Source organism: Culex pipiens, chromosome 3 (genome assembly GCF_016801865.2).
Source record: "Culex pipiens pallens isolate TS chromosome 3, TS_CPP_V2, whole genome shotgun sequence".
In the NCBI taxonomy this organism is placed as follows: domain Eukaryota; kingdom Metazoa; phylum Arthropoda; class Insecta; order Diptera; family Culicidae; genus Culex; species Culex pipiens.
Window position 1 is genome coordinate 62,096,533 of NC_068939.1, and position 26,782 is coordinate 62,123,314.

The 26,782-nt window shown below is 35.1% G+C and overlaps 1 protein-coding gene across 6 annotated transcripts in view; it reads right to left on the reverse strand.

The window, feature by feature from the left end:
- The window catches only part of LOC120426203 (uncharacterized), a 92,280-nt gene that overhangs the window by 886 nt on the left and 64,612 nt on the right, over positions 1–26,782 (reverse strand). For 4 of the 6 annotated variants that reach the window (XM_039590907.2, XM_039590910.2, XM_039590909.2 and 1 more), the window contains exons 6-7: positions 24,721–25,229; positions 3,498–3,651 (exon numbers count right to left, since the gene is read on the reverse strand). In XM_039590907.2, the coding sequence (XP_039446841.1) occupies positions 3,631–3,651; positions 24,721–25,229 (530 nt within the window). In that variant the 3' untranslated portion in view covers positions 3,498–3,630. Of the gene's footprint in view, positions 1–3,364; positions 3,652–24,720; positions 25,230–26,782 lie in introns of those variants that run through there. The other 2 variants (XM_039590911.2, XM_039590912.2) reach the window with 2 other exon arrangements.

Here is a 26,782-nt window from a genome sequence, read left to right on the forward strand (position 1 = left end):
TAAAATGTCAAATAAAGAACTGGGTTTTTCTGAGAAGTCCTAAGCAATACCTACAACTTTGCCGAAGACTCCTAATCGATCTGTTCGTCGGAAAATCAACTTTATAAAAACATAACTTCAGACAGGGTTGCCAGATTATTAATATTTTAGACTCGTTTGAAAGGTTTTCGATTACATATCCAACGATAGGTCGGATGATGGATCTGGATATAGATTTCGTACAGATGAGTGAGATTCGGCAAATAATAAACTTTTAAAATTTTCGTGTTAAAGTTGTAGAGCAGACAATTACAAAAAAAAAAAATGATATATAAACATCCCAATAAACATTTTTATGCTTGTTTCTATAGTAAAATTGTCTCAGGAACACGAATATGATAAAATTATCACCAGAAAATGGGATCTAAGGGGTCCCCCGAGCAAAAATTTACAACCAAAAAATTCACTATAAGTAAAAGTGTCTATTTAATATGTTAAACTGCCTTACCCAAAGTGTTCTCAATCTCAGATGGTAGTCCCAGATGTCCCCTACAAGCTGCAGGTCGAACCGAGTTGATATCTGGATGGAACACTTTTTTATTTGAGTTTGAAAATTATGCTATTTTTTCACTCAAATGCCAATAACTCCCTTTAGATTTAACCAATTGGGATGCTCTACCCTGCATTTTGTTGCATTTTTAAGACCTTCAAGGTGCATTTTGAATTTTGAAATTAAATTGAATTTTGCCTTTTTAAGATTTTTGACGTTTTTGAACTTTCAAACTTAGATTTGCCCCACTTTCCGTTGACCCCGTTCCCGTTCCTGTATGTACAAACAACCCCTGATGCGAGATGAGTATGCTTTGCTCGTGGACTCGCTCTTAATTTGGCGCCCCTCCAAAAAAAAATATTTTTTTTGATAAATTGATGTTAATATTCAATGATTGCTTCAATGAGTTTTGATTTTATAATTGCAATTGGAGATTTTTCATGTATTATTTTTCAAATTAATATTAGATGAGTTGAATTGTAAATTTATTGCAAGAATTAAGGTTTCTGAATATTTTTCCAGGTTTCATAAAATCGATAGCAGTGTTTAGTTTTTTGGTAAATTTATTTTTCAGAAAAATGCACAGAATTGAGTGCTCAATCAATCAGCGGCAGAACCAAATTTCATAAAAATTAATTAAAGATCATTAAAAATCCAGCACAATTAATGATGAAACTTATTTTAATGATAATAATAAGATCATTACATTAGGTAAACAAAATTAAGAAATTTTTAACCATTCAGTTTTAGTGATTCGCCCATACGATACCTGAGAATATTTTTCATATGTTTTTTTTAATTATGTTTTGCATTGATTTTTTTACCGGTATTTTTTTGATTTATTTTTAATTCGTAAAATTAAATTTTATATTTTAAAAATATATTGTTCTGCAAAGCTATATGAATGTTTTCAAACCTTGATAAAATATTATTTGTTTGTTTTTAACTGAAACTCATTTTTCAGAAAATAAAAGTTTGAATATTTTCTCATAACCAAAGCTTTTTAGACGATTTTATATTGATCCTTACACTGTACCTTGGACTTTATCCGCACTTTTATATAGCACTTTTGACAACAACAATTCTAAAAACTAGGAAACCAGTTGTTGTTTATTTACATTTCTAAAACTAACGCTAAAACTAAAAAAGTTCAGAACAGCTTGTGTGCTCTGAAAAACATTTTTTTTTCTTGAAAAAATAATGTGGGTCATAAAGCAGTTTTCCTATTTCAAAACTGTAGTATTTCGGGACCCGTGTTGTGTGGGTAAACATGGTTGCCTCTCACCCAGTCGGCCTGGGTTCTATCCCAGAAGGTCCCGGTGGCATTTTTCGAGACGAGATTTGACGCATTCCGTCGGACGGGGAAGTAAATTATGGCTCCGGTCTAACCTAGAAGTTAGGTGGTTAGCTCAATCCAGGTGTAGGAGTCGTCTCCCTGGGTCCTGTCTCGGTGGAGTCGCTGGTAGGCAGTTAGCCTTACAATCCAAAGGTCATCAGTAAGAATCCCGGGTGGATGGAAGCTTAGGTGTAAAAAGGGGTTTGCAATTGCCTCAACAATCAAACCTTCGAACATCTAGTTTCGAGTAGGAATCTCGCAATCGAGAACACCAAGACAATGCTGTATAGCGAATAATTTGATTTTGATTTGATTTTTGAGTATTTTGAAAAAGCGTAGACAATGCACAAAGTTGTTTATAAAAGGGGAAATCGTGCTAAAGTTTCGGAAAATCCCGGGAAAAGAAAAAAGAAAACCCGGAATTTGTGTGAGATAGATACTGAAGACTTGGCAACACTGTCCAAATTTAGGAGCACTGGTGTAAATGTGCTAAAAATACACTGAAAGAAAAATACACGCCACTTCTATGAGATTTTTCCCGGTAAAGATATTTTCGAGACTGAAAAATCAAGTCTGTCATATAGAAATTGCCTAAAACCACAAAAAAAAACATTTTTTTTCAACATTTTTATTTTTAAACCCCGTGTCTCTTCACAAGGATTGGACATAGGAAAATGGTCAATATTAAGACTTTTATGTAAAATTGTCTGGAGATCGATTCCCGCCATCGGTTTTTGAAAATTTTGACGTTTAGACCACTTCTAAAAAAAAAACAGTTTTAGTAAATGATTTTTGTCATTTTTGAGTACAATTGTCTCCATATTGGGATGTAACAAAACGGGTAAATTTTGCGGCCATTTCAGGGCATGATCTCCTATGTGTACTGAGCCCTAAACCCCAAATATGAGCTTGATTGGTTGCGACAGGACCTGGCGCTTTGACTTTGAAGTTTATGAAGGATATAACCCGTAAAATCGATGCGTTTTGGGTTTTGCCAGTTTTGAGCCCCTTGATGATTTTTGCGTTTTTCAAAAACCTCATCAGCTCATAGTCCGTGTTCCAGGGAACAACTTTGCCGAAGAGTGCGAAAAGATTCGTTAAATATTAGGATTGTTACAAAATTTATAACACCACCGCTGTAAACATCATCATTTTCTTCACTCTCTTCTGGCAGCACTTGCAGATTGAAGCAGGAGTCGCGACGCTTATGCAACCAAGCAAGCTGATCCTACTCCAAAAATAATAATAATAATAATAATAAAACACAAAAATGGCTTAAATAGACCTAGGATTACATGTCTAAAAAGTTTCGTTGAAATCAGAGAGGGTCGGGTACAAAAGTACAAGAAAAATTCAGATTTGAGCTGGAATTGCTCATTAATTAATGTTTATTCAAATATTTTAATTTTGTTAGCTGAGTTTGAAGAAGATGTATGCATATTTTAGAGAATAATAATGCTCATTTGAAAAGCTGTTTAAAACCTGTTTTTTGTAATTACCTCCTGCGTTTCGTCCACCGACGGCAGCAGGTCGTCGATCGAGTTCGGCGTCATCGGGCTGGGCGTGGTCAGGATCGGTTTGTTCATCGGGCAGGATATCACGTCGCCGATGATGATGTTCGGCTTGATCTTCTGCAGCTGCTGCTGCTCCTGGAGCCGGCTCAGGTGCTTCTTCATCTCCTGCCGCAGCTCCTTTTGGTGGATTTCCTGCTCGAACCGCCGCATGCTGTAACTCCGAACCGACGACGTTGTGCTGTGCACCGAAGCTAAACTTGGTCTTCGGGAACCTGAGCCACCCTCACCCAAGGAAGAAACGTCGGAAGAAGAAAAGAAAGAAAGAAAGAAGAAGAAAAACGATAATCTCGTTGAAAGGATTCCATTCAGGCCGTGTCGTAATCCATTAACGTAAAATTGTAGTAAATGGCGAAGATGGTGTAAGGGTGTGTGTTTGAGTGTGAGAGAGAATTAGTTTGGTATGAAAATATAGGAAGTATACAACGAAAATGCGGCATTCCATAATGGGTGAACACTAAACAGTCAGCCTTCGAATCGACAAATTCAAACACCCCAGAAGCACTTCGAAAGCTGGCTGTAGATGAGTGTGTGACACAAAATATTATGGCGGAATAATTCATTCAGTTGCATCAAAAGTCTGCCGAGTCTGGCTAGAGGGCGGAGCAAGCAGAAGCTGATGGCCGATGAATGCAGCTCGTGAATAGTGATGGGCTTTTTTTATAGGTTTTCAAGAGCAAGCATCACACTTTGCGGGAAAATGAATCAATACTGAAAGCGTGCTGTGATTTTTATTCCCCATTAAAAGCACAGTTTGAGCATTTGCTGAGCTTTTGAATGATGAATGCTGTTCGCATACATGTACGTATTTTATAACACTTTGAATGCCGCGAGGAAAACTCAGGTTTTATTTAAAGAGTTAATTTTTATTTGTTTTTTTTTATTAATTTGACCAGTCTGCTTAGTTTACATCTTCTTGACCTTTACCATTGAAAAGTAAACTATCCGAATCATCATTTAAAAATTAGTCGTTGAAGCAAAACCTCAATTAAAGATAAGTTTAAAATAAAATGTTAAAATAATTATAAGGCAATTTATCATTCCCAGTTGTACAAATTGATCCCTTGAGCATATAAGATGATTTTTAGAGTTTGTTTTTTTGGGTATATTTAGCTGAAACGGGACATAAATTTTTTCACAAACTATTTCAAAATATTGACCTTTTATTGCTTGTCTTAACTTATCTATTGTACAGTAATTATAAAAAATTGGAGAATAATGAATAATACTGTGTTACGCTTCACACAAAATTTGAAAAATGGGAGAGGAACAAGAATTCAAAAAAAAAAATTGAAAGTAGTAAAAGAACGCTCCCTTACAAGTTATTTATTAATTGAACTTAAACCTTTTTTCATTAATTTTTTTTATCTGCTTGAAAACAATGGTGAAAAAAGATTATTGGTTAGAAATGTACAAAAAAAAAACAAATTATCTTCGTAAAATTTAAAAAAAATATTTTTTCTATGGAAAGTTAATTCCAATGGAAATTTCAATTAATCTTTGAAAGCAATAAAAAAAAACATTGCTAAAAATTTCAAGCTGTATTGTAAACACTTGTACAACCGATTGTAAAATATTTACAAAACATTGTACCGTCATCTGAGGCAAATCGAGACACATGAGGCAAATTGGGAAAATTTTCTTAGGTTGGTTGCTGCATAATATTTATAATGTTTTTCTGGTTTCGGATAGAAGGCAGGCACAGAACAACGAAAATAGTGCATCGTTTTCCAAATTTCAAACTTTTTAAGTGCTCCAAAAGCTGCTGTCCCTATTTAGACTATAGTCCCAAATCGCCCCAGTTGACGGTATTATGTTTTGTTACTGAATGAAAATGAAATTTGGCATTTTTAGGTTTTTATTTTTATAGGTTTACAAATCCGTTGGAATAATATGTATGGATTCAAAATGTCTCAAAAAATAAAAACTTCAAAGTAGTTTTAAGAGTAATGAATTGCACACTATACAAAATATATGTTCATACATTGTTAAAATTTATCGTATATTTGAAATATTTTTTTTTTAAATTGTAAAATATTCGAATAAAGAAGAAACACAATGTTTCTAACCTAAAGTATGTTTTTTTTTTTAAATTTAGTATTGCATAACAAAAGCTTTAAAAGTACTTTAAAAGTAAGTAATCACTGGGTATTCAGCTGCAATTTACGTAAAAAATACAATACACTGAATCCCACTGGTCACTTTTTAGTTTGTACTCCTTGACGAACTGTCATTTTTTACACGGAGTTCACTCACACTATCAAAATAAATACTTGGTGATGTGTGTGAGCTTCGTGTAACAAGCCGCCACTCTTTCAGAAAAAATCAACAGAATTATGGTCAAAACATTAAGAGGCAGTATTTGTAGATTCTGCTCGGTTTGTTCTAGAGGTCGTATCGAGTTGCTCCGATTTGGATGAAACTTTCAGCGTTTGTTTGTCTATGCATGAGATGAACTCATGCCAAATATGAGCCCTCTACGACAAAGGGAAGTGGGGTAAAACGGGCATTGAAGTTTGAGGTCCAAAACACATGAAAATTCTTAAAATTGCTCGCATTTCCGTAAAACTTCATCAATTCCAACTCTCTTAGATGCATTCGAAAGGTCTTTTGAAGCCCTTCAAAATGTGCCATAGACATCCAGGATTGGTTTGACTTTTTCTCATAGCTTTTGCAAATTACTGTTAAAAATTGATTTTTTTAAAACCTTAATAACTTTTGGCAACAGCCTCCAACACCCATACTCCCATAGGTCAAAAGTTAGGGAATTTCATGGACTATAAGCCTACGGTATTAACTTTTTGGCCAATCGCAGTTTTTCTCATAGTTTTTCGATTTTTCTAGAACAAACATTTTACAACGTTAGTTTTTGCTCTGTAGGCCTCCATAGCGGCATTTTTTGGTCTCAATTTTGACATATTCGGAATCCTCAGAAAATTTTACATTAGATTGAGGTGTTGGAATTTTGAATTTGATTGGAAAAAATGCCATTTAGAAATAATTAAAATATTATTTAGAATTTTGTCGGATTAGGGGTAGACAAGTTTTCGCCTACTTGATACAGCATTTGACGTATTGATCATAGGGTAAATAAGATCTATTTCTTTTTTCAAAAATGTTTTATTTAATTATTTTTTAAATCAAAATTACAACTCCAATACTTCTAACTTACGTGAAATTGACCGAGGATTCCGAATATGACAAAATTGAGACCAAAAAGTGCCGTCTTCTTGGCCTACAGGGCAAAAACTAACGTTGTAAAATGTTTGTTCTAGAAAAATCGAAAAACTATGAGAAAAACTGCGATTGGCCAAAAAGTTAATACCGTAGGCTTATAGTCCATGAAATTCCCTAACTTTTGACCTATGGGAGTATGGGTGTTGGAGGCTGTTGCCAAAAGTTATTAAGGTTTTAAAAAAATCAATTTTTAACAGTAATTTGCAAAAGCTATGAGAAAAAGTCAAACCAATCCTGGATGTCTATAGCACATTTTGAAGGGCTTCAAAAGACCTTTCGAATGCATCTAAGAGAGTTGGAATTGATGAAGTTTTACGAAAATGCGAGCAATTTTAAGATTTTTCATGTGTTTTGGACCTCAAACTTCAATGCCCGTTTTACCCCACTTCCCTTTGTCGTAGAGGGCTCATATTTGGCATGAGTTCATCTCATGCATAGACAAACAAACGCTGAAAGTTTCATCCAAATCGGAGCACCTCGATACGACTTGTTTCACATCGGTGAAAAACTCGCTCTTAATTTTGCCGAAGATTGGATGTTTGCAGAAGAAATAGTTCGACATTTGTCTATTTCCAACTTGAGAACACTGGTTCAATAAATTCCAATCAAAATGTATTCGATTAATGGCACTGGAACCAGATACAAACACAAACATGGTATAATTTGTTTACGAGTGCTGTGGGAGGAAACATTCCGGGAATTTTCGTTTTAAACTCCTAACAAACCGTCAGCTGTGTGCTATCTTGTGACATAGACCATTTTGGTCGAAAATGAGTTAATGATGACGTTTTGTTATACGTAACAAACCCTACAAGATGCTTTAACCCGATTTTCGATATCTGTTTCCGTTTCCGGTATACAGCAAAGCACACTTGTGATATAGACCAAATTCCCAGTCAAATTTTTTGTGCTATCTTGTGACACGTGCAAAAGCAGTAGAGAACTATAAAACTGTATGGTACCAACAGATGTCACTACAACTTTATGGCGAGATTTATAACTTACCTTGTCACAAGAGTGCACTTCAAAAAAAATGAAGAACATGTACTACGTGTCACAAGAGAGTTTCGAAGAGATTATGGTCGTTGTCACAAGAGTACCACCAATATGTTGATGGGTTTGTATGGTCGTTGTCACAAGTGTGCAACAAATATTTTGATAGGAGTGTGTATGGTCGTTGTCACAAGTGTGCCACGAATATTTTGGTAGGAGTTTGTATGGTCGTTGTCACAAGTGTGCCACGAATATTTCGATGGAAGTTTGTATGGTCGTTGTCACAAGTGTGCAACAAATATTTCAATGGTAGTTTGTATGGTCGTTGTCACAAGTGTGCAACAAATATTTTGATGGTAGTTTGTATGGTCGTTGTCACAAGTGTGCAACAAATATTTCGATGAAAGTTTGTATGGTCGTTGTCACAAGTGTGCAACAAATATTTTGATAGGAGTTTGTATGGTCGTTGTCACAAGTGTGCCACGAATATTTTGGTAGGAGTTTGTATGGTCGTTGTCACAAGTGTGCAACAAATATTTTGATAGGAGTTTGTATGGTCGTTGTCACAAGTGTGCCACGAATATTTTGGTAGGAGTTTGTATGGTCGTTGTCACAAGTGTGCAACACATATTTTGGTAGGAGTTTGTATGGTCGTTGTCACAAGTGTGCAACAAATATTTCGATGAAAGTTTGTATGGTCGTTGTCACAAGTGTGCAACAAATATTTTGATAGGAGTTTGTATGGTCGTTGTCACAAGTGTGCCACGAATATTTTGGTAGGAGTTTGTATGGTCGTTGTCACAAGTGTGCAACACATATTTTGGTAGGAGTTTGTATGGTCGTTGTCACAAGTGTGCAACAAATATTTTGATGGTAGTTTGTATGGTCGTTGTCACAAGTGTGCAACAAATATTTCGATGGTAGTTTGTATGGTCGTTGTCACAAGTGTGCCACGAATATTTCGATGGAAGTTTGTATGGTCGTTGTCACAAGTGTGCAACAAATATTTCAATGGTAGTTTGTATGGTCGTTGTCACAAGTGTGCAACAAATATTTTGATGGTAGTTTGTATGGTCGTTGTCACAAGTGTGCAACAAATATTTCGATGAAAGTTTGTATGGTCGTTGTCACAAGTGTGCAACAAATATTTTGATAGGAGTTTGTATGGTCGTTGTCACAAGTGTGCCACGAATATTTTGGTAGGAGTTTGTATGGTCGTTGTCACAAGTGTGCAACAAATATTTTGATAGGAGTTTGTATGGTCGTTGTCACAAGTGTGCCACGAATATTTTGGTAGGAGTTTGTATGGTCGTTGTCACAAGTGTGCCACGAAAATTTCGATGGAAGTTTGTATGGTCGTTGTCACAAGTGTGCAACAAATATTTTGATAGGAGTTTGTATGGTCATTGTCACAAGTGTGCAATGGATATTTTGGTAGGAGTTTGTATGGTCGTTGTCACAAGTGTGCAACAAATATTTTGGTAGGAGTTTGTATGGTCGTTGTCACAAGTGTGCAACAAATATTTCAATGGTAGTTTGTATGGTCGTTGTCACAAGTGTGCAACAAATATTTTGATGGTAGTTTGTATGGTCGTTGTCACAAGTGTGCAACAAATATTTCGATGGAAGTTTGTATGGTCGTTGTCACAAGTGTGCAACAAATATTTTGATAGGAGTTTGTATGGTCGTTGTCACAAGTGTGCAATGGATATTTTGGTAGGAGTTTGTATGGTCGTTGTCACAAGTGTGCCACCAATATTTTGATGGAGATTTGTATGGCGGTTGTCACAAGTGTGCCACCAATATTTTGATGGAGATTTGTATGGTCGTTGTCACAAGTGTGCCACCAATATAACATTCATTACACCGTAACATTCGTTACACCGTAATATGGTCACACCGTAACATTGTTACACCGCAATATTCGTTACACCGCAGTATGGTTACACCGTAACATAGTAACACCGTAATATGATTACACCGTAACATTGTTACACCGCAATATTCGTTACTTCGTAGTATGATCACACCGTACACTTGTTACACCACAACATTCGTTACACCGTTACATTCGTTACACCGTAACATTGTTACACCGTAACATTGTTACACCGTAACATTGTTACACCGTAACATTGTAACAACGTAACATTGTTACACCGCAACATTCGTTACACCGTAACATTTCTTCACACCGTAGTTTGATTACACTATAAAATTGTTACACCACAACATTGGTTACACCGTTACATTCGTTACACCGTTACATTCGTAACACCGTTACATTCGTTACACCGTTACACCGCATCATTCGTTACACCGTAACATTCGTTACACCGTAGTATGGTCACACCGTAACATTGTTACACCGTAATATGATTACACCGTAACAAAGTTACACCGTAATATGGTTACACCGTAACAAAGTTACACCGTAATATTATTACACCGTAACATTGTAACACCACAACATTCGTTACACCGTTACATTCGTTACACAGTTACATTCGTTACACCGTAATATTGTTACACCGCAACATTCGTTACACCACAAAATTCGTTACACCGTAACATTCGTTACTGCTTAACAATCGTTACACCGTAACATTCGTTACAACTTAGTTTGGTTACACCGTAACATTGTTACACCGCAAAATTCGTTGCTTCGTAGCATTCATTACACCGTGGCATTCGTTACACCGTAATAATGTTACGGTGTAAGACTATTACGGTGTAACACTGTAACGGTGTAATAATATAACGGTGTAACTTTGTTACGGTGTAATCATATTACGGTGTAACTTTGTTACGGTGTAACGAATATTGCGGTGTAACAATGTTACGGTGTGACCATACTACGGTGTAACGAATGTTACGGTGTAACGAATGATGCGGTGTAACGGTGTAACGAATGTAACGGTGTAACGAATGTAACGGTGTAACGAATGTAACGGTGTAACGAATGTAACGGTGTAACCAATGTTGTGGTGTAACAATTTTATAGAGTAATCAAACTACGGTGTGAAGAAATGTTACGGTGTAACGAATGTTGCGGTGTAACAATGTTACGTTGTTACAATGTTACGGTGTAACAATGTTACGGTGTAACAATGTTACGGTGTAACAATGTTACGGTGTAACAATGTTACGGTGTAACGAATGTTACGGTGTAACGAATGTAACGGTGTAACCAATGTTGTAGTGTAACAATTTTATAGAGTAATCAAACTACGGTGTGAAGAAATGTTACGGTGTAACGAATGTTGCGGTGTAACAATGTTACGTTGTTACAATGTTACGGTGTAACAATGTTACGGTGTAACAATGTTACGGTGTAACAATGTTACGGTGTAACGAATGTAACGGTGTAACGAATGTTGTGGTGTAACAAATGTACGGTGTCATCATACTACGAAATAACGAATGTTGCGGTGTAACAATGTTACGGTGTAATCATATTACGGTGTTACTATGTTACGGTGTAACCATACTGCGGTGTAACGAATATTGCGGTGTAACAATGTTACGGTGTGACCATACTACGGTGTAACGAATGTTACGGTGTAATGAATGTTATATTGGTGGCACACTTGTGACAACGACCATACAAACTCCTACCAAAATATTCATGGCACACTTGTGACAACGACCATACAACTTCCATCGAAATATTCGTGGCACACTTGTGACAACGACCATACAAACTCCTATCAAAATATTGGTTGCACACTTGTGACAACGACCATACAAACTCCTACCAAAATATTCGTGGCACACTTGTGACAACGACCATACAAACTCCTATCAAAATATTTGTTGCACACTTGTGACAACGACCATACAAACTCCTACCAAAATATTCGTAGCACACTTGTGACAACGACCATACAAACTCCTATCAAAATATTTGTTGCACACTTGTGACAACGACCATACAAAGTTCTACCAAAATATTCGTGGCACACTTGTGACAACGACCATACAAACTCCTATCAAAATATTTGTTGCACACTTGTGACAACGACCGTACAAACTCCTACCAAAATATTCGTAGCACACTTGTGACAACGACCATACAAACTCCTATCAAAATATTTGTTGCACACTTGTGACAACGACCATACAAAGTTCTACCAAAATATTCGTGGCACACTTGTGACAACGACCATACAAACTCCTATCAAAATATTTGTTGCACACTTGTGACAACGACCATACAAACTTCCATCGAAATATTCGTGGCACACTTGTGACAACGACCATACAAACTCCTACCAAAATATTCGTGGCACACTTGTGACAACGACCATACAAAGTTCTACCAAAATATTCGTGGCACACTTGTGACAACGACCATACAAACTCCTACCAAAATATTCGTGGCACACTTGTGACAACGACCATACAAACTCCTATCAAAATATTTGTTGCACACTTGTGACAACGACCATACAAACTCCTACCAAAATATTCGTAGCACACTTGTGACAACGACCATACAAACTCCTATCAAAATATTTGTTGCACACTTGTGACAACGACCATACAAAGTTCTACCAAAATATTCGTGGCACACTTGTGACAACGACCATACAAACTCCTATCAAAATATTTGTTGCACACTTGTGACAACGACCGTACAAACTCCTACCAAAATATTCGTAGCACACTTGTGACAACGACCATACAAACTCCTATCAAAATATTTGTTGCACACTTGTGACAACGACCATACAAAGTTCTACCAAAATATTCGTGGCACACTTGTGACAACGACCATACAAACTCCTATCAAAATATTCGTGGCACACTTGTGACAACGACCATACAAACTTCTATCAAAATATTTGTTGCACACTTGTGACAACGACCATACAAACTCCTATCAAAATATTTGTTGCACACTTGTGACAACGACCATACAAACTTCCATCGAAATATTCGTGGCACACTTGTGACAACGACCATACAAACTCCTACCAAAATATTCGTGGCACACTTGTGACAACGACCATACAAAGTTCTACCAAAATATTCGTGGCACACTTGTGACAACGACCATACAAACTCCTACCAAAATATTTGTTGCACACTTGTGACAACGACCATACAAAGTTCTACCAAAATATTCGTGGCACACTTGTGACAACGACCATACAAACTTCCATCGAAATATTCGTGGCACACTTGTGACAACGACCATACAAACTCCTACCAAAATATTCGTGGCACACTTGTGACAACGACCATACAAACTCCTATCAAAATATTCGTAGCACACTTGTGACAACGACCATACAAACTCCTATCAAAATATTTGTTGCACACTTGTGACAACGACCATACAAACTTCCATCGAAATATTCGTGGCACACTTGTGACAACGACCATACAAACTCCTACCAAAATATTCGTGGCACACTTGTGACAACGACCATACAAAGTTCTACCAAAATATTCGTGGCACACTTGTGACAACGACCATACAAACTCCTACCAAAATATTCGTGGCACACTTGTGACAACGACCATACAAACTCCTATCAAAATATTTGTTGCACACTTGTGACAACGACCATACAAACTCCTACCAAAATATTCGTAGCACACTTGTGACAACGACCATACAAACTCCTATCAAAATATTTGTTGCACACTTGTGACAACGACCATACAAACTCCTATCAAAATATTTGTTGCACACTTGTGACAACGACCATACAAACTCCTACCAAAATATTCGTGGCACACTTGTGACAACGACCATACAAACTTCTATCAAAATATTTGTTGCACACTTGTGACAACGACCATACAAACTCCTACCAAAATATTCGTAGCACACTTGTGACAACGACCATACAAACTCCTATCAAAATATTTGTTGCACACTTGTGACAACGACCATACAAACTTCCATCGAAATATTCGTGGCACACTTGTGACAACGACCATACAAACTCCTACCAAAATATTCGTGGCACACTTGTGACAACGACCATACAAACTCCTATCAATATATTTGTTGCACACTTGTGACAACGACCATACAAACTACCATTGTAATATTTGTTGCACACTTGTGACAACGACCATACAAACCCATCAACATATTGGTGGTACTCTTGTGACAACGACCATAATCCCTTTGAAACTCTTTTGTGACACGTAGTACATGTTCTTCATTTATTTGAAGTGCACTCTTGTGACACGGTGATTTACAGAACGTGCTATAAATCTGAAAAAGGTTTGTGTCTTGAATGATTTAATTTTCCATCATGGATTTTGTGTTTGCCATGGGAAAATCTTTGGTTTTCCTTGATTTTCATCATTTTCTGATATTTTATTTAATTGCACTACTATGAATATGACTCATTTTTTTTGGATTGAGCTTATTTTAATATTTTTTAAAATATTTTAGATAATTTAAGAGAATTTTTATTATTACTCATTAAAAAATCGTGGAAAACATCGGAAAAGCGAAAAAAATTTCCTCGTTTTCTAAACATTTTGATTGCTTACCGTTGTTTCAAGCTAATCTTATCATAAAAATTTCAAAAACTATTGTTTAACTTAACTAAACTATTGATTTGAGCTTATTTAATTTTGTATGGGAATTCTGTGCACACTTGTGACACGTAGTACATTTTTACTTTCAAAACACACTTGTGACACGTGCTTTTCAGATTTTTAGTTACATTTTATACTGTAACTTTTAGTAGGTTTCACTAAATTAGTCCATACTTGGAGCGTTTGTTCATCGATAGTATACGAACAGATCGCTGTATTCAAAAATAGTTTATCATGTATTGTTGTGAAAATATTCAACCTCAAACTTTAAAAATCGTTTTTCTCGAAAAGTACCAAATGGTCTATGTCACAAGATAGCACACAGCTGACGAAACGAGAAATGGCAAAACAACATCCTACGGAAGAAAGGAATGTTTGCTGCTTTTCCATCGAAAAACAAAAATCCTTGCAGTGATTTCTCGGTATGTGTATTTTTATTTCACTTTCCATTCTGAAATGATATACTCATTAGGCACTCCTCTCAAGCAAGTTGTGTTGCCAGCAAATGCACCCCGAAAGTGATATCTTTGCATTTGCTTTGAAGCACTTTCCCCAGAATGGAGCACATGATGATAGTTATGATAATATGAGTGTGTGTGTGTGCGTGCAATTTCATCTTGCTCACGGTCAGTCCAACTGACACACACCAAAAGCTTCAAGGTTTACGGCGAAAGCTAAAAGCCCTGAATAATTGTTTTCCAGGTAAAGGTAATGCATACATTTAGCCACAAGTGCGGTGGAAATCGACAATGGTCAGAGTGTTTATGTGTGCCGCACTTGAGGAAAGCGCTTGGAGAGGGGAGAGCTTTTTGAGAAGCTGTGCAGTGTGTGTTTGTTTTTGTGTCGAGCACACCCGCACATCTTGAAGGAAAGCTTGAAAAGCACATACGAGCAGAAAGGGAGAATGCCTGATAGTGGAACATATAAAATTAGAAAAAAAGAAAACAGATGAAAACTCACTTGGGCAATCTTGGAAAACACTGTTTTGTTTGTGTTGAAACATTTGTCCGATATTTCAAGTAGTTTAAAGAAACATTATGCAGAAAGTATTTTTTAAACTGTCTCATCAAATACTTTCACATTGTTATTAAGTTACGGTAAAATGTCAATGGCAAACAAAATATTATGTTTTTGCAGGGAAAACAAAATTACAAGTTCGTAGAACTCCTAAGTAATTAATCCGTTGACACAAAATGTCGATCTTTTCACAATTTCGAGCTAGAAATCATTGCAAAACGTTTTTTAGCAAAAAAAAAAAAAACGCAGTGAAATCGGACTCCAGTTTTACATAAAAATCCGATGACACCAAATTTCTATCTTTTCACGGTTTCGAGCTAGAATTCGTCGAATATCGTGCCTTAGTGATAAAATACAGCAAACTGGAAGGGGTCGTACCACCCCACAGTCACGAGGTATCAAAAAGAACTTGGAATCGTGATCTTAGACCAAAATTACCTCTTGGATCAAAATTTCACGGAAATCGAACAGGTTGCTGTGTAGGGTGGCCAGAATCACCCATATAATTTGTTGTTTTTGATGCTTGGTAAATTTTCAACCTTTGAGCCAAAACCAATACTGACCAAATGATTTCACAAAGTTAGTTAGTTGTTGATTATACTAGGGGAACTTTAACCCTATGGTCATTCACTCCCGAATTCTACAAACTAATCTTTCCTGTTGATATAATAACTTTAAACCAGTGTTTCTCAACCGGTGAGGAATTCCCCCCTGGGGGGGAATTTGAGCATTCTCGGGGGGGAATGAAGATGCAAAAGAAATTTAAAGTCATTAACATGTTAACAAAAAAAAATCTCTGATACTTTCTTAGTAATCTTTCATGTTTTTAGATGAATTATATAAATTTTGATCAGTTCTTCATAAAAATCAAAAGATTTATTTAAAAAAAATGAATTATGGTGAATGCTGAAACAAGAAAAAAATTTTTTTTCTTAAAACTGTATGTCTAAGTTCTTTTGACAAACAGATCTTTCATAAAAAATGAAAAAAAGAAAAAATGAATATCCAAACATTTTTTTTTGTAAGGTTGAATTCTGTCAGGCTAAAAAAAATATGTTTTTAATGTTTTTTTGTTGGTGTACTCTTTTCATCACTCACATTTTTATTCTTAAAAATATATGTTTTCTCGATTAAATTTTCAGAAGGCCCTATCTGCATAGGAAACCCATGAGGGATAGGTTGTTTTGAAAATTTAATCTAGAATTCATTTTTATTTTTTTGCGTTCAGCTCGTTTTTTAAAATCCCTATGTCTATAATTTCTTCTCAAAATAAAACTTTTTCAATTATTTTTTTTAGATTTTATAAGACAAATTGAAAACAATAAAAATTGTTCACTTTGTTTCGAAATCAGATATTATTTTTTTTCGTATGATTTATTCACACATGATTTTGAAACATCAATCTTTTATCAAACATTAAATCCAAAATTATATTATTTATTATATTTTACCAAAAAATAGTTTGAAATGAACGAGGGGGGGAATGACGGTCTAGCAAGTAAGCCAAGGGGGGAATGCAACGGAAAAGGTTGAGAACCACTGCTTTAAACGAACGGCTAGCGTTAGGATTATAAGTTCTCTTTCTCGCTCGCGAGTCAGCAAAGTTTTCCTTCTTCTCGCTCGAACACTGAGTTTTATAAACTAAAATTCAAAAAAAAATGAGGATTTAAAAATTTGGTCTACAATAGCAAAGTCTAGTAAAGTTTTTAAATACCTGAGGGTAATTCTCTACCAACTCACACGAAATCGCCTTATGTTTATACATCAAAATTTTTGTAATTGTCTGCTCTACAACTTTGTATAACATTGTTACACTCTAAAAAATAACCCTGCAAAGTTAGAAAAAACACGAAATTTTAAAATGAAAAAAAAATGTTCTAAATGAAAAAATGACCCTTCTGGGTCAATGTAGATTCGAAAAGTACATTAAATTTCCCTTAAAATGACATGTTCCAAAAAAATTTACAGTCGAGTAACGGAAAATGGCAGAGTTTTTAAAACTTTTTAAGTGTTTTTTTTTATGAAAAATACGTTTTTTCGGAATTCTGAATTCTACATAAAATTCCCTTTGACACCAAATTTCTATTTCATCACCGTTTCAGGCTGCAAATTATTGAAAAACACCTCTTTTTTCGCATGTTCAAAAATGAATGGGGTCGTACCGCCCCTCCGTCACGAGATATCAAAAAACGGACCTCGAATTTGTGATCAGGGACAAAAGTTACCCCTAAGAACAAAGTTTCGCGCAAATCGAAGAGGGGTCGGGGCAACTTTTCCCGATTTGGTGTGAGTTGGTAGAGAATTACCCTTAAATGATTGAAAAATTGGTCAAAACCCTTGTTTAAAAATTTAAACTGTAAAAAAAAGTGAAAAGCACTTGAGGGTTGATGTTTTATGTTTATCGAATTTCCAATAAAATGTAACCACGAGAAAGTCGTAATTTTTTTAAAGGTCCAATGAACCAAATATTTTTTTTTGCTCTTTGGGTGTTTTAAAACTTTTTTTTTGTTATTTTAACCCCCCCCCCCATCGTGGACAATTTCCAAACAAAAAAAAAACTTTTTTGTATGGAGCGTGGGCAACCGCCAACCACCCCCCCATGAGTGTCCACGTGGTGTATGTATGGTCCCCTGATAGAATTGCAAGATTTTACCATCTACAATCAAGGGGTTTCTCCTTTGTTAGAGATTGTTCCCAAAAAAAAAAGCCTTTGAATGTGTTTGTTGGTCATTTGACATGGGGTCCACTTGGGATCAACTTGAGCAAACAAAAATTCGCTCTATTCATTCTGGAGCAAAAAGCAGTTCCCATTGTCTTCGTTGTATCACAAGCTTTTTTTTTTTAAATATATGCGACAAAATAGCCGGTGAAGGCATTTGCATTTGCATACATGCTAGTTTCGCGAAGCACAAGCAAAACAGTAACAAGCGATCCTTTTTATTTTGGGGAAAAAAGATTTTCAAAACGAATGCTTTCTTCTGCTCATTTCACTTGGCTTGCGGCGAGCTTGCCGGTTTGCATAATAAAGCTCTATTGTTCTTGTGGATAAAAGAGAAAGTGCAGCCAGCCTTTATAGCGGGGTGGTGGTGGTGGTGTTTGGTGATACACTAGCTTTATTTGTCTAAATATATGCGATTTTGCCTTGCATGCCTGAGTGTGAGAGAGAATGAAACAATTAAGAAATGGCGATAAAACGAATCGATCGACAAAAACAACAGTAAAGAAGGAAAAGCGAAGGAAACAAGTGGAGAAGAAAAATGGAAACAAGCGACAAAATGAAAATAAAGAATAAAATTAACGGTTAAACTGTGTTACCAGATTGGTTGTGTTTGTAACTTTTACGTTTTACTCATATTTCGCCATATTGCTTATATGCATGAAACATTTCTGGAAAAAAGAAAGATTTTACCTCGACCGTCAATACCGCTGGTTATGTTTTTTTTTTCGCGTGATTCTGTAACGAACTTCAAATTTTGATTTTCCTCTGTGTGTGTTTTTTTGTTGTTGCTTTTTTTATTTTTCCTTATGTAGAGCAAACGAGAACGACTTGAAGCATAAACTTAAAAAAAACGCTTTCGCAAATAATGACATTGTGTTCCGTACCGTGGGGCTTGTTTTCGTTACATGGCGAGGGAGTTTTGCTTTCTACAGTGCTGCTCGAGTTGTGATTTCGATTGCTGGATTGTACGTTTGAGCGCTAAAGTGGTGCTAACGTTGTTCTTGGTACACTGAAGGCAGACGTATGCACGTTGGATCGAGATCAAAGTTATGTTGTTTGGTAGCAATCTGCGACTTGGTTTTTTAAACTTCAAGTTCAACGAGATTATGAACCAACCTCTTTGTTCTAAGTGTGGTTATGGCCACTTTAACAATTAAACAGCTTCATCAAGTTTCTTTTGTTGTTTGAAAACCCTTGTTTATATTGTTTTTCTTATTTATATACAAATATGAGTTTAGGAAAACTTTTCAAAATGTTTTATGGTTTGATTATTTCTGCCATTTTTTCAGCCATTTGATTTGATAAGTTGTTCGAAAGTGGTTCATTGAAAGTTTTAAGTTCTTAAAACATCTATGAAATTGACAGGATTTGTTCCACGTACTTAAAATTACAGCAAAGTTAGTTTTCTTTAAGGAAAAAATTGAGGTTCATTCACAGTTAAAAAGGTGTTAAATTTGAAAGTTTAATATTATTTCTATTATGATGTAATTTTACTTTAATTTAAAGACTAAAAATGTGGCATTACAAGTTAAACTAATTTTTTTTCTGACATGCAAAATCTACGCATTCCTAGATGTAATACTGTCATGATTTTTTTTTACTGTGATGATAAGATGCTTAGATATTGCAGACACAGTGAAACATAACCTTGGCCGATTCTCACTGCCACTGTCGTACAAATTGAAATTCCTTATAATTATAAACTTAACAAGCTCTAGTAAGACCGTTGCAAATATTTTTTAAAGTTTTTTATATTTATTTATTTGTGAAATTCCGTTGTACAGTACTGCAAAAAGTTTTTTTTCGACAAAAAAATTTCACCAGTACTTTGATATTTTGAAAACTAAAGATTGCAACATAGGTGTAAAATACATTTTAAAACACTTTTTTCATTCAAATATTAAAACCATGGCTTGTGACTTCAACTTTTATATTTTTTTATTTGTTTGCCCCCCCCCCCCTCGACTTAGGCCAGAGTCGAGGGACATAAACTTCAAAATGCATAACCAAATCCATTTTAATTTGAATTTGTGTCAGAAAAAAGTTTTATTTTACCCAACCAAAACTAAAAATTTATATTTACATATTTTTCAAAGGGAGTTCACTTATTTCGTAATTTTATAAAAAAGTACTCATGTAACATTAAATGTATGCACATTTTTTTTTACTTATATCAATTTATATAGTTAGACTTTGAAGTTTCATCAGAAAATATTCACGTTGCAGCAATTTGTACATTCTGCTATTTTATAAGAGGGTTTCCTTGGATTTTGATGCAACTGAGGGTACCGTAAACTGTGATAACTTTGAAAGCCGGGTGATACTTTTTAATATTTTTGCTAGAATTGCTCGAAAAGTATCTAAATGTTTGAAAATCTCTACTTCAAACATTGTAGCATGCCAATACGATTCCCTTGAACAAGAAACACTGTTGGATGACTTGTTTTTACCATTTCGTTATATTTGAGCTTAATTTTACTTTCATTTGACCCAATGTCACCCCCTCTAAGGGGTGAATTGGGTCTATTTACAAACGGTTGGCATTTAAGGTAGAGTTCATTAAATTCGACCATATTTTGGGAAAATGGTAGTAGACTATCTAAGAATAATTCTACGTTAATTTTTTTTTTGATTTTATTTAAATTGATAAGAAATTATGAGTGGTGTATCGTTTTTTGACCCATAGTCACTCCCACTGACGGTACACAAATTCTTTTTATATTTTCCACTAAGAACAAATAAAATTAGTTTCTAAATGACAAGCTAATGACAATTTCAATTGATATTGAAACAGGGTCTAATAAAATCGTAAAAATTCAAGTTTCGTGTTGAAATTTTTTAATTTATGCTTTAAGCGGCAATTTGTAAGAAACACAGAAATTTCTTTTTCAAGCATACCAGAAAAAAAATCTGTTTGTAAAAAGAACATGTACAAGTACATTGTATGATCTAACTCAGTTGTTGTAAATGTTGTATCAAAGTTGAACAATATTTAAAAAATATATTAAAATTCTAGCAGTTTTATCCCGGTTTACGGTTCCCATAGATTCCTGAGATTTATATTGTTCTGTAAAAGCCAAAGATTCTTATAGTGCCAAAAAGATGGTTACGAAAAAGATGGTTTAACTAATAACTTTTTATAACTCATATGCCGCAACTTAATCTTTCTGGGATAGACACTTGTAAAATGACTTCTGTTAAAATAAGACAACTTTACAGAACGTCATAATTATCCAGTTATAAACATTATCAAATGTTAATAGGAAATCATAATGCACTGCTACACGTACACAGTAAAAACTTGTGTAAAGTGGGTAGGTGTAAAATAGGATGGTTTAACATTATATTTTTTATGATGTAATGTTAGCTCAATTTAGACTGAAAAAGTGGCATTATTACAGAAAAGTGGTAAGTTTAAACATCTTTAGAGGTAAAATAAGACATTTTTCTGACATGAAAGATGTACTCATTCCCATAGGTAATATAACCATGATTTATTTACTGTGTAGTACATGTTAGAAATTATGATTTAATAAAACAATAACCACTTTATACTTATGTTTCATGTTGGTCTTTTCACCAACGTGCACTTTCTTCAGATGAAATTTTTTTCAAATAAGTTGTGTTGGTTTTATTGCCTTTGATTTCTTTAAACAAATTAATCGATTACTGAACAAATCTAGTGATGTATATTCACCTGTTTCATCAAGATCAAATCCATTACTAGACAAATCCTTATGAATTTAAATATGTGTTGAAACGAAAACAACTGTGTTAAGATCAGAACACAGATACATCGAGAGCGAGCACCGCCACACGTACACACACGCAATTGATTGTCTTTCTTTTGTCACACAGAGGGTGAACAAATATGCACATGTAATAACTGAACAACAGATAAACAGAAAAAAGAACCATGATACATGATGGAACAACAAAGAAACTAAAAAACGGTAGAAAAACGTAGAAACGGAACAAATGTACACAATATACACGCACACAGTTATACAGAAAGAGATGATGAGAGTTGGTATAGCGAATATCGAACACATCGAACAGCATTCCAGTAAACAAGTTTGATACACACAAGTTTTGATTTTTTATTCTTCGAATGTTAGTTTTCGATGTAGTCTACTAGGAAGAAAGGGACGAGTGGGAGTAGAGGGTTGTATCGAGATATAGCTCAAAGGTAAAAGGGCAGCACTGAATTACATCCGGGTGCATCCTGGACGCTGGCCAGAGTTTCCGCTTTAGGAAATAGTAAATGTAATCATCCTTTTTTGTTGTTTTATTGCAGAACACTGTCTTATCTTTGTAAATGGTTTTGAAACTGGAAGTTATAAAAGCTTTGTTTATTAGAAGGGCATTTTGCAACTGTAAAGAATAACAATAAATACAAAAGACATTTGACAGAGGTTTCTGCTACTAATCTATTGTCAAATTTGTCTTTATGATCAAAAGTCGTATCAAAATTCAATTAAAATATATTTTCAAATATTTTTTTCTCCTTTTTACAATTTGCTGATTCACTCTGGAGATGGTTGAGAAGACTATACTGTGTAAGAAAAATTAATTCTCACACCAGCTAACGGTTAGAGAATTTAGAATTCTAAGGAAAAATGAGAAAACTTGAAACCTAGCCTATATCTCGTCAGTTTGTGGGTAAAATTTATAATATAAGGATGTAACAAAAATGAATTTTTGGCGAGCATTCAGGAGCTTGTTCAGGTTTTCATCCAAAAGATCCTTTCTCTATGTTTTGATTTGTGCAGAAAACAATCAAAATGTTTGAATTAATCAATCATAAACTAATCAACTTAAAAACTGTTAAAAGATTAATGTTAACTTTAACTACCTACTATTTACACATTCATTGTCTGAAATATTTTATTGATATGTTTAGTTTTTCGTAAACCATTTCAACATTTTTTGTTAACAAAAAAAATCAGCTTGTGTAAACAGCTTAATTTTGGATTGATTCTGACTTCATTATTTCAATAAATTTTCATATGAAACTCTCCAGTTTTCTTGTGAAATTGTTACTTGCATGTAACTTACCTCTTTTTATAACTTACAGTTAATCAATTATTTTTGTGAATAAGCAACATTTTGCTAAAATTTCTTCAATGTTTTGAAGTAATTTCTAACATTTTAAAAGTTTTATTTTGAGATGTTTTTTTCAAGGCGTTTGGCATGAACTATTTAAATTACAAATCCATACCAGCCTCAATTTTGAAGTCTCCCTGCTCCCTACCACGTATAATTTTAATTTGTTTAAAAACAAAAACTTAATAAATCATTTACTTGAGACTTCAAAAAGAAGTAAGTAATAGAGTGTAACACAAATGACGAGCATTCAGGGGATTGTTTTGGAGCACCCTGGAGTGGTTTGGTGAAAATTTTCAGTGAAACAAAACAGCGAAAAACAACTATTTGATGCAAATTGTTTGTCCATTGAAATTCATGAAGCGATTTCACAATAAGAATTAAAAAAATTCAGACCCCGAATGTCCAGTGTTCAAACAACCTCCTTTTTAAATTAACGATATTCATTAAACTTCATCAAAATGACTCTTCGAAAGTAAATGGAATTAGATTTGCCCAAGGAAAGTTCTTCAAACAGTTAATTATTTGTTTTTGTTTTTTTTTTAATTTTAATTTAGGCCGTTGCAAATAAGTTTTTTGAAAAAAAAAACAAAAAAAATGCCCCTTGATTTTTCGGAACAGTTTTGAAGGGGAAAGGGACATTAGCTATGAAAAATATTGGCAACGGCCTTATTAAACTGTAGTTAAGCCGTTGCAAATAATATAATATTTTTCAAAGTTTATGTCACCCCCCTTCAAAGCCGGCCTGAATAATCAAGGAACAAAAAAATTTATTTTTTCGAAAAACTTTAAAAAAATTATGAAAATCATAGTTTAATCAACTGAAAACTTGTTAAAATGTATTTTCTTGCGTTTATAATTATATTTAGCATGTTTGAACTCCTTTGAAAACATTTTAACCAATACCAATGTACAGTCCCACGAAAAGTTTTTATTTTCGCGAAAACATTTTTTTCCGTCAATACATCCATATTTTGAAAAATAATGATTGGAAAGCAACTGGACGCGTGTAAAATGCATTTTAGAACACTTTTTTCATCCAAATGTTGAAACCTAGGCTTGTTCTTTCAGTTTTTATATTTCTTATTTTTTTACCCAGGGACTTTGGTCAGAGCCGAGGGACATAAACTTCAAAACATATTTGCATCGGCCCTAATACTCCAAAATATTCAATAATCCCCTTCCTTTTTTGAATTTCGTGTTTGATACATTTATCTGAGTAGAAACAATAAAAGTTCTTTGTAATTCGAAACTTTTAAACAATTTTCAACCAAAATCAGGATCACAGATGGTTTTCTGATGAAGCTCGCCATGGTTTCTTTTACTGTACAGATTAAACTACAATATACTCTGAAGTTGTTTTTTGAAATTAAAATTATATTGTTTGAATATCAAATTTTGTGAAGGTTCTCATAAGTTTTGGTTTAAATTTCGACTGTTCTAATTTATTGTATAGGACAATAGAAAGTACAACAATTACACGTATAAGGAAGGACACATCGATAAAAAAGAGGTGGGATAGTGACAGTGGTGTGACAGGAGGATAGGACATCTTAATTTTTGATTTTGCTGTTTTTTCTCCTTTGCGCAGCTATAATATTGCAGGTGAAGTTTAAGAATGATGAAGAATGGGGGAGTTTACCGCGACGTTTGCCACCTCGCTAGCCGGCGTCGGCAGCGCTCCCATTTCAACGCTATCGTTCTCGTAGCTGTAATGATTGACCCCGTTGTCGTCGGGTTCGTCGTCGTAACTGGAGTCGTCATTACTGCTGGAGGCGTATTTGGTGGTTTTGCAAAATTTCGACAACAGTTTGTTGTGGTTCCTGAGCGACGGAATGTCCAGAAAGAGCAGCTGTTTCTGGTGCTCCAGCTGGCGCTCGAGATATCTGGTCATATTGTCGTCGCTCAGGTGGTCGCTCGGATGCTGACTAGTGTTGGATCTACTACTTCTAAGCGCAGATATGTGACATGATACAAGCAATATGGCGGCAGATCTAGCCGCACCTGTACGCGAGGTTGACACCAGGACGCCTTTGGAGCCGTGCAAGGGCGCCGAGGACGGCCGTCGATTGCCATAGGAACCGATGGAGCCGCTAGATCGTTGACTGGAACGCGATGACGGCCGCGCCGACTGTATTGTCAATGGAATCCCTGCGAAAATCCGTTTGTGCCGATCCCGTGGCAATCATTGTGTTGTTTGTGTTTAGTTTGTTGGGTTTTTTGTTTGTTTGTTTAAAAAGCCATTTTTTTATGTTATGATTTACATTGTATGCAGATCCAAAGAGAAGAGACAGAATAGAAAGAGACAAGCGTACATACCGGGTTAGAATGTAAGAATCATTATTCAGCATTACTCATTATTTAAGGTGAAGGTTTTAATACGGTTGGCAATCATGCGAATGAGAAATAAAGAGTTTATTTTTGTTTCAAAAATACATGTTCCGCTAGGATAGTAGACTTGATAATAATGAAAAAATAACGAAAATCAGTATTGGGCCGAATGAAAGTAAGAATGTAATCGGGATTGTCTTGGTTGTACAATTTTCCAAATGTATGAATTTCGCAGGAAAGCAAATCAAAAGATGAAATCAGAAACACATTTGTTACACCCAAAGTTAAAGAACGAGGGGATAGTCCTCACGAAAAGAAACGTGAGGAAAGTGCTATTTTGCGAGAGTAAAGTCCTCTCGCGTGTTCATTCGTTCATTGGAACAGTTCATCCTATTGAGTGGCTTATATGGACAAATGACCACCACTTAGTCACCGAACCATGGTGGCCCATACGGCAAAGGCACGGTTCAATAAGCCGAAGGTCTTGGGTTCGAGTCTCAGTACCGGTCCTTTTTTTTTTGATAGATGAACTTTTTTTGAAGATGAACCCATGAGTAAAGTACTCTTGGTAATTTCGGGATTTATCCTCTCCGTCCGCACACAGTACCATTTTACTACCGAATCGTGCTCTTTATCCTCTCGTATGCCGATGCTCAGTTCTGGGTGTATGACTTACGATTTTTAAATTAGATGTTAGTCACACAGGCTGAAATATTGATTCTTCAACACGTTTCATATAAGTTGCAATTTGCCAAATTTACATTTACCAGTTTGGTTTGGTATTCATGTTTTCACTTATAAAATAGGCAATTTATATCAAAAAAACGAAACTATTGGCACTACGCCCCCCGGGGCATGGCCTTCCTCTAACGTGGGATTTCTGCTCCAGCGCCTCTGACGAGACAGGAGAAACCGGGACCGACGTTTTACTTCACCATCCGATAGAAGCTCAGTGGATAAGGCGGGAATCGAACCCGCGTCTCATAGCATCATCGGGATCGGCAGCCGAAGCCGCTACCCCCTGCGCCACGAGACCCAATTTATATCACTTTACGTTAAATGAAGAGAATGGGCAAAATGAGTAAATATTTTATATGAGCGATATATGATACTTGACTGATGAAAATAGGGTTTTTAATTGTTTTGTTAAACATTGAGCTTAATTAGCATATATTTCCTAATTGAAAAGGTTTTACACTATTTTTCCGTGGCAATTTCAACTACAAAAAAAATGTATTTAAAATTAATTAAGCCTTAATCTTTACTAAAATATTATGAAATTGTGATATTAAGCAATTATTTGTTAAACTTGTAGCATTAGAACCAAACGTACTCCGATTTGGCAGAAATTCGTTTTTGATCAGGGTTATTCT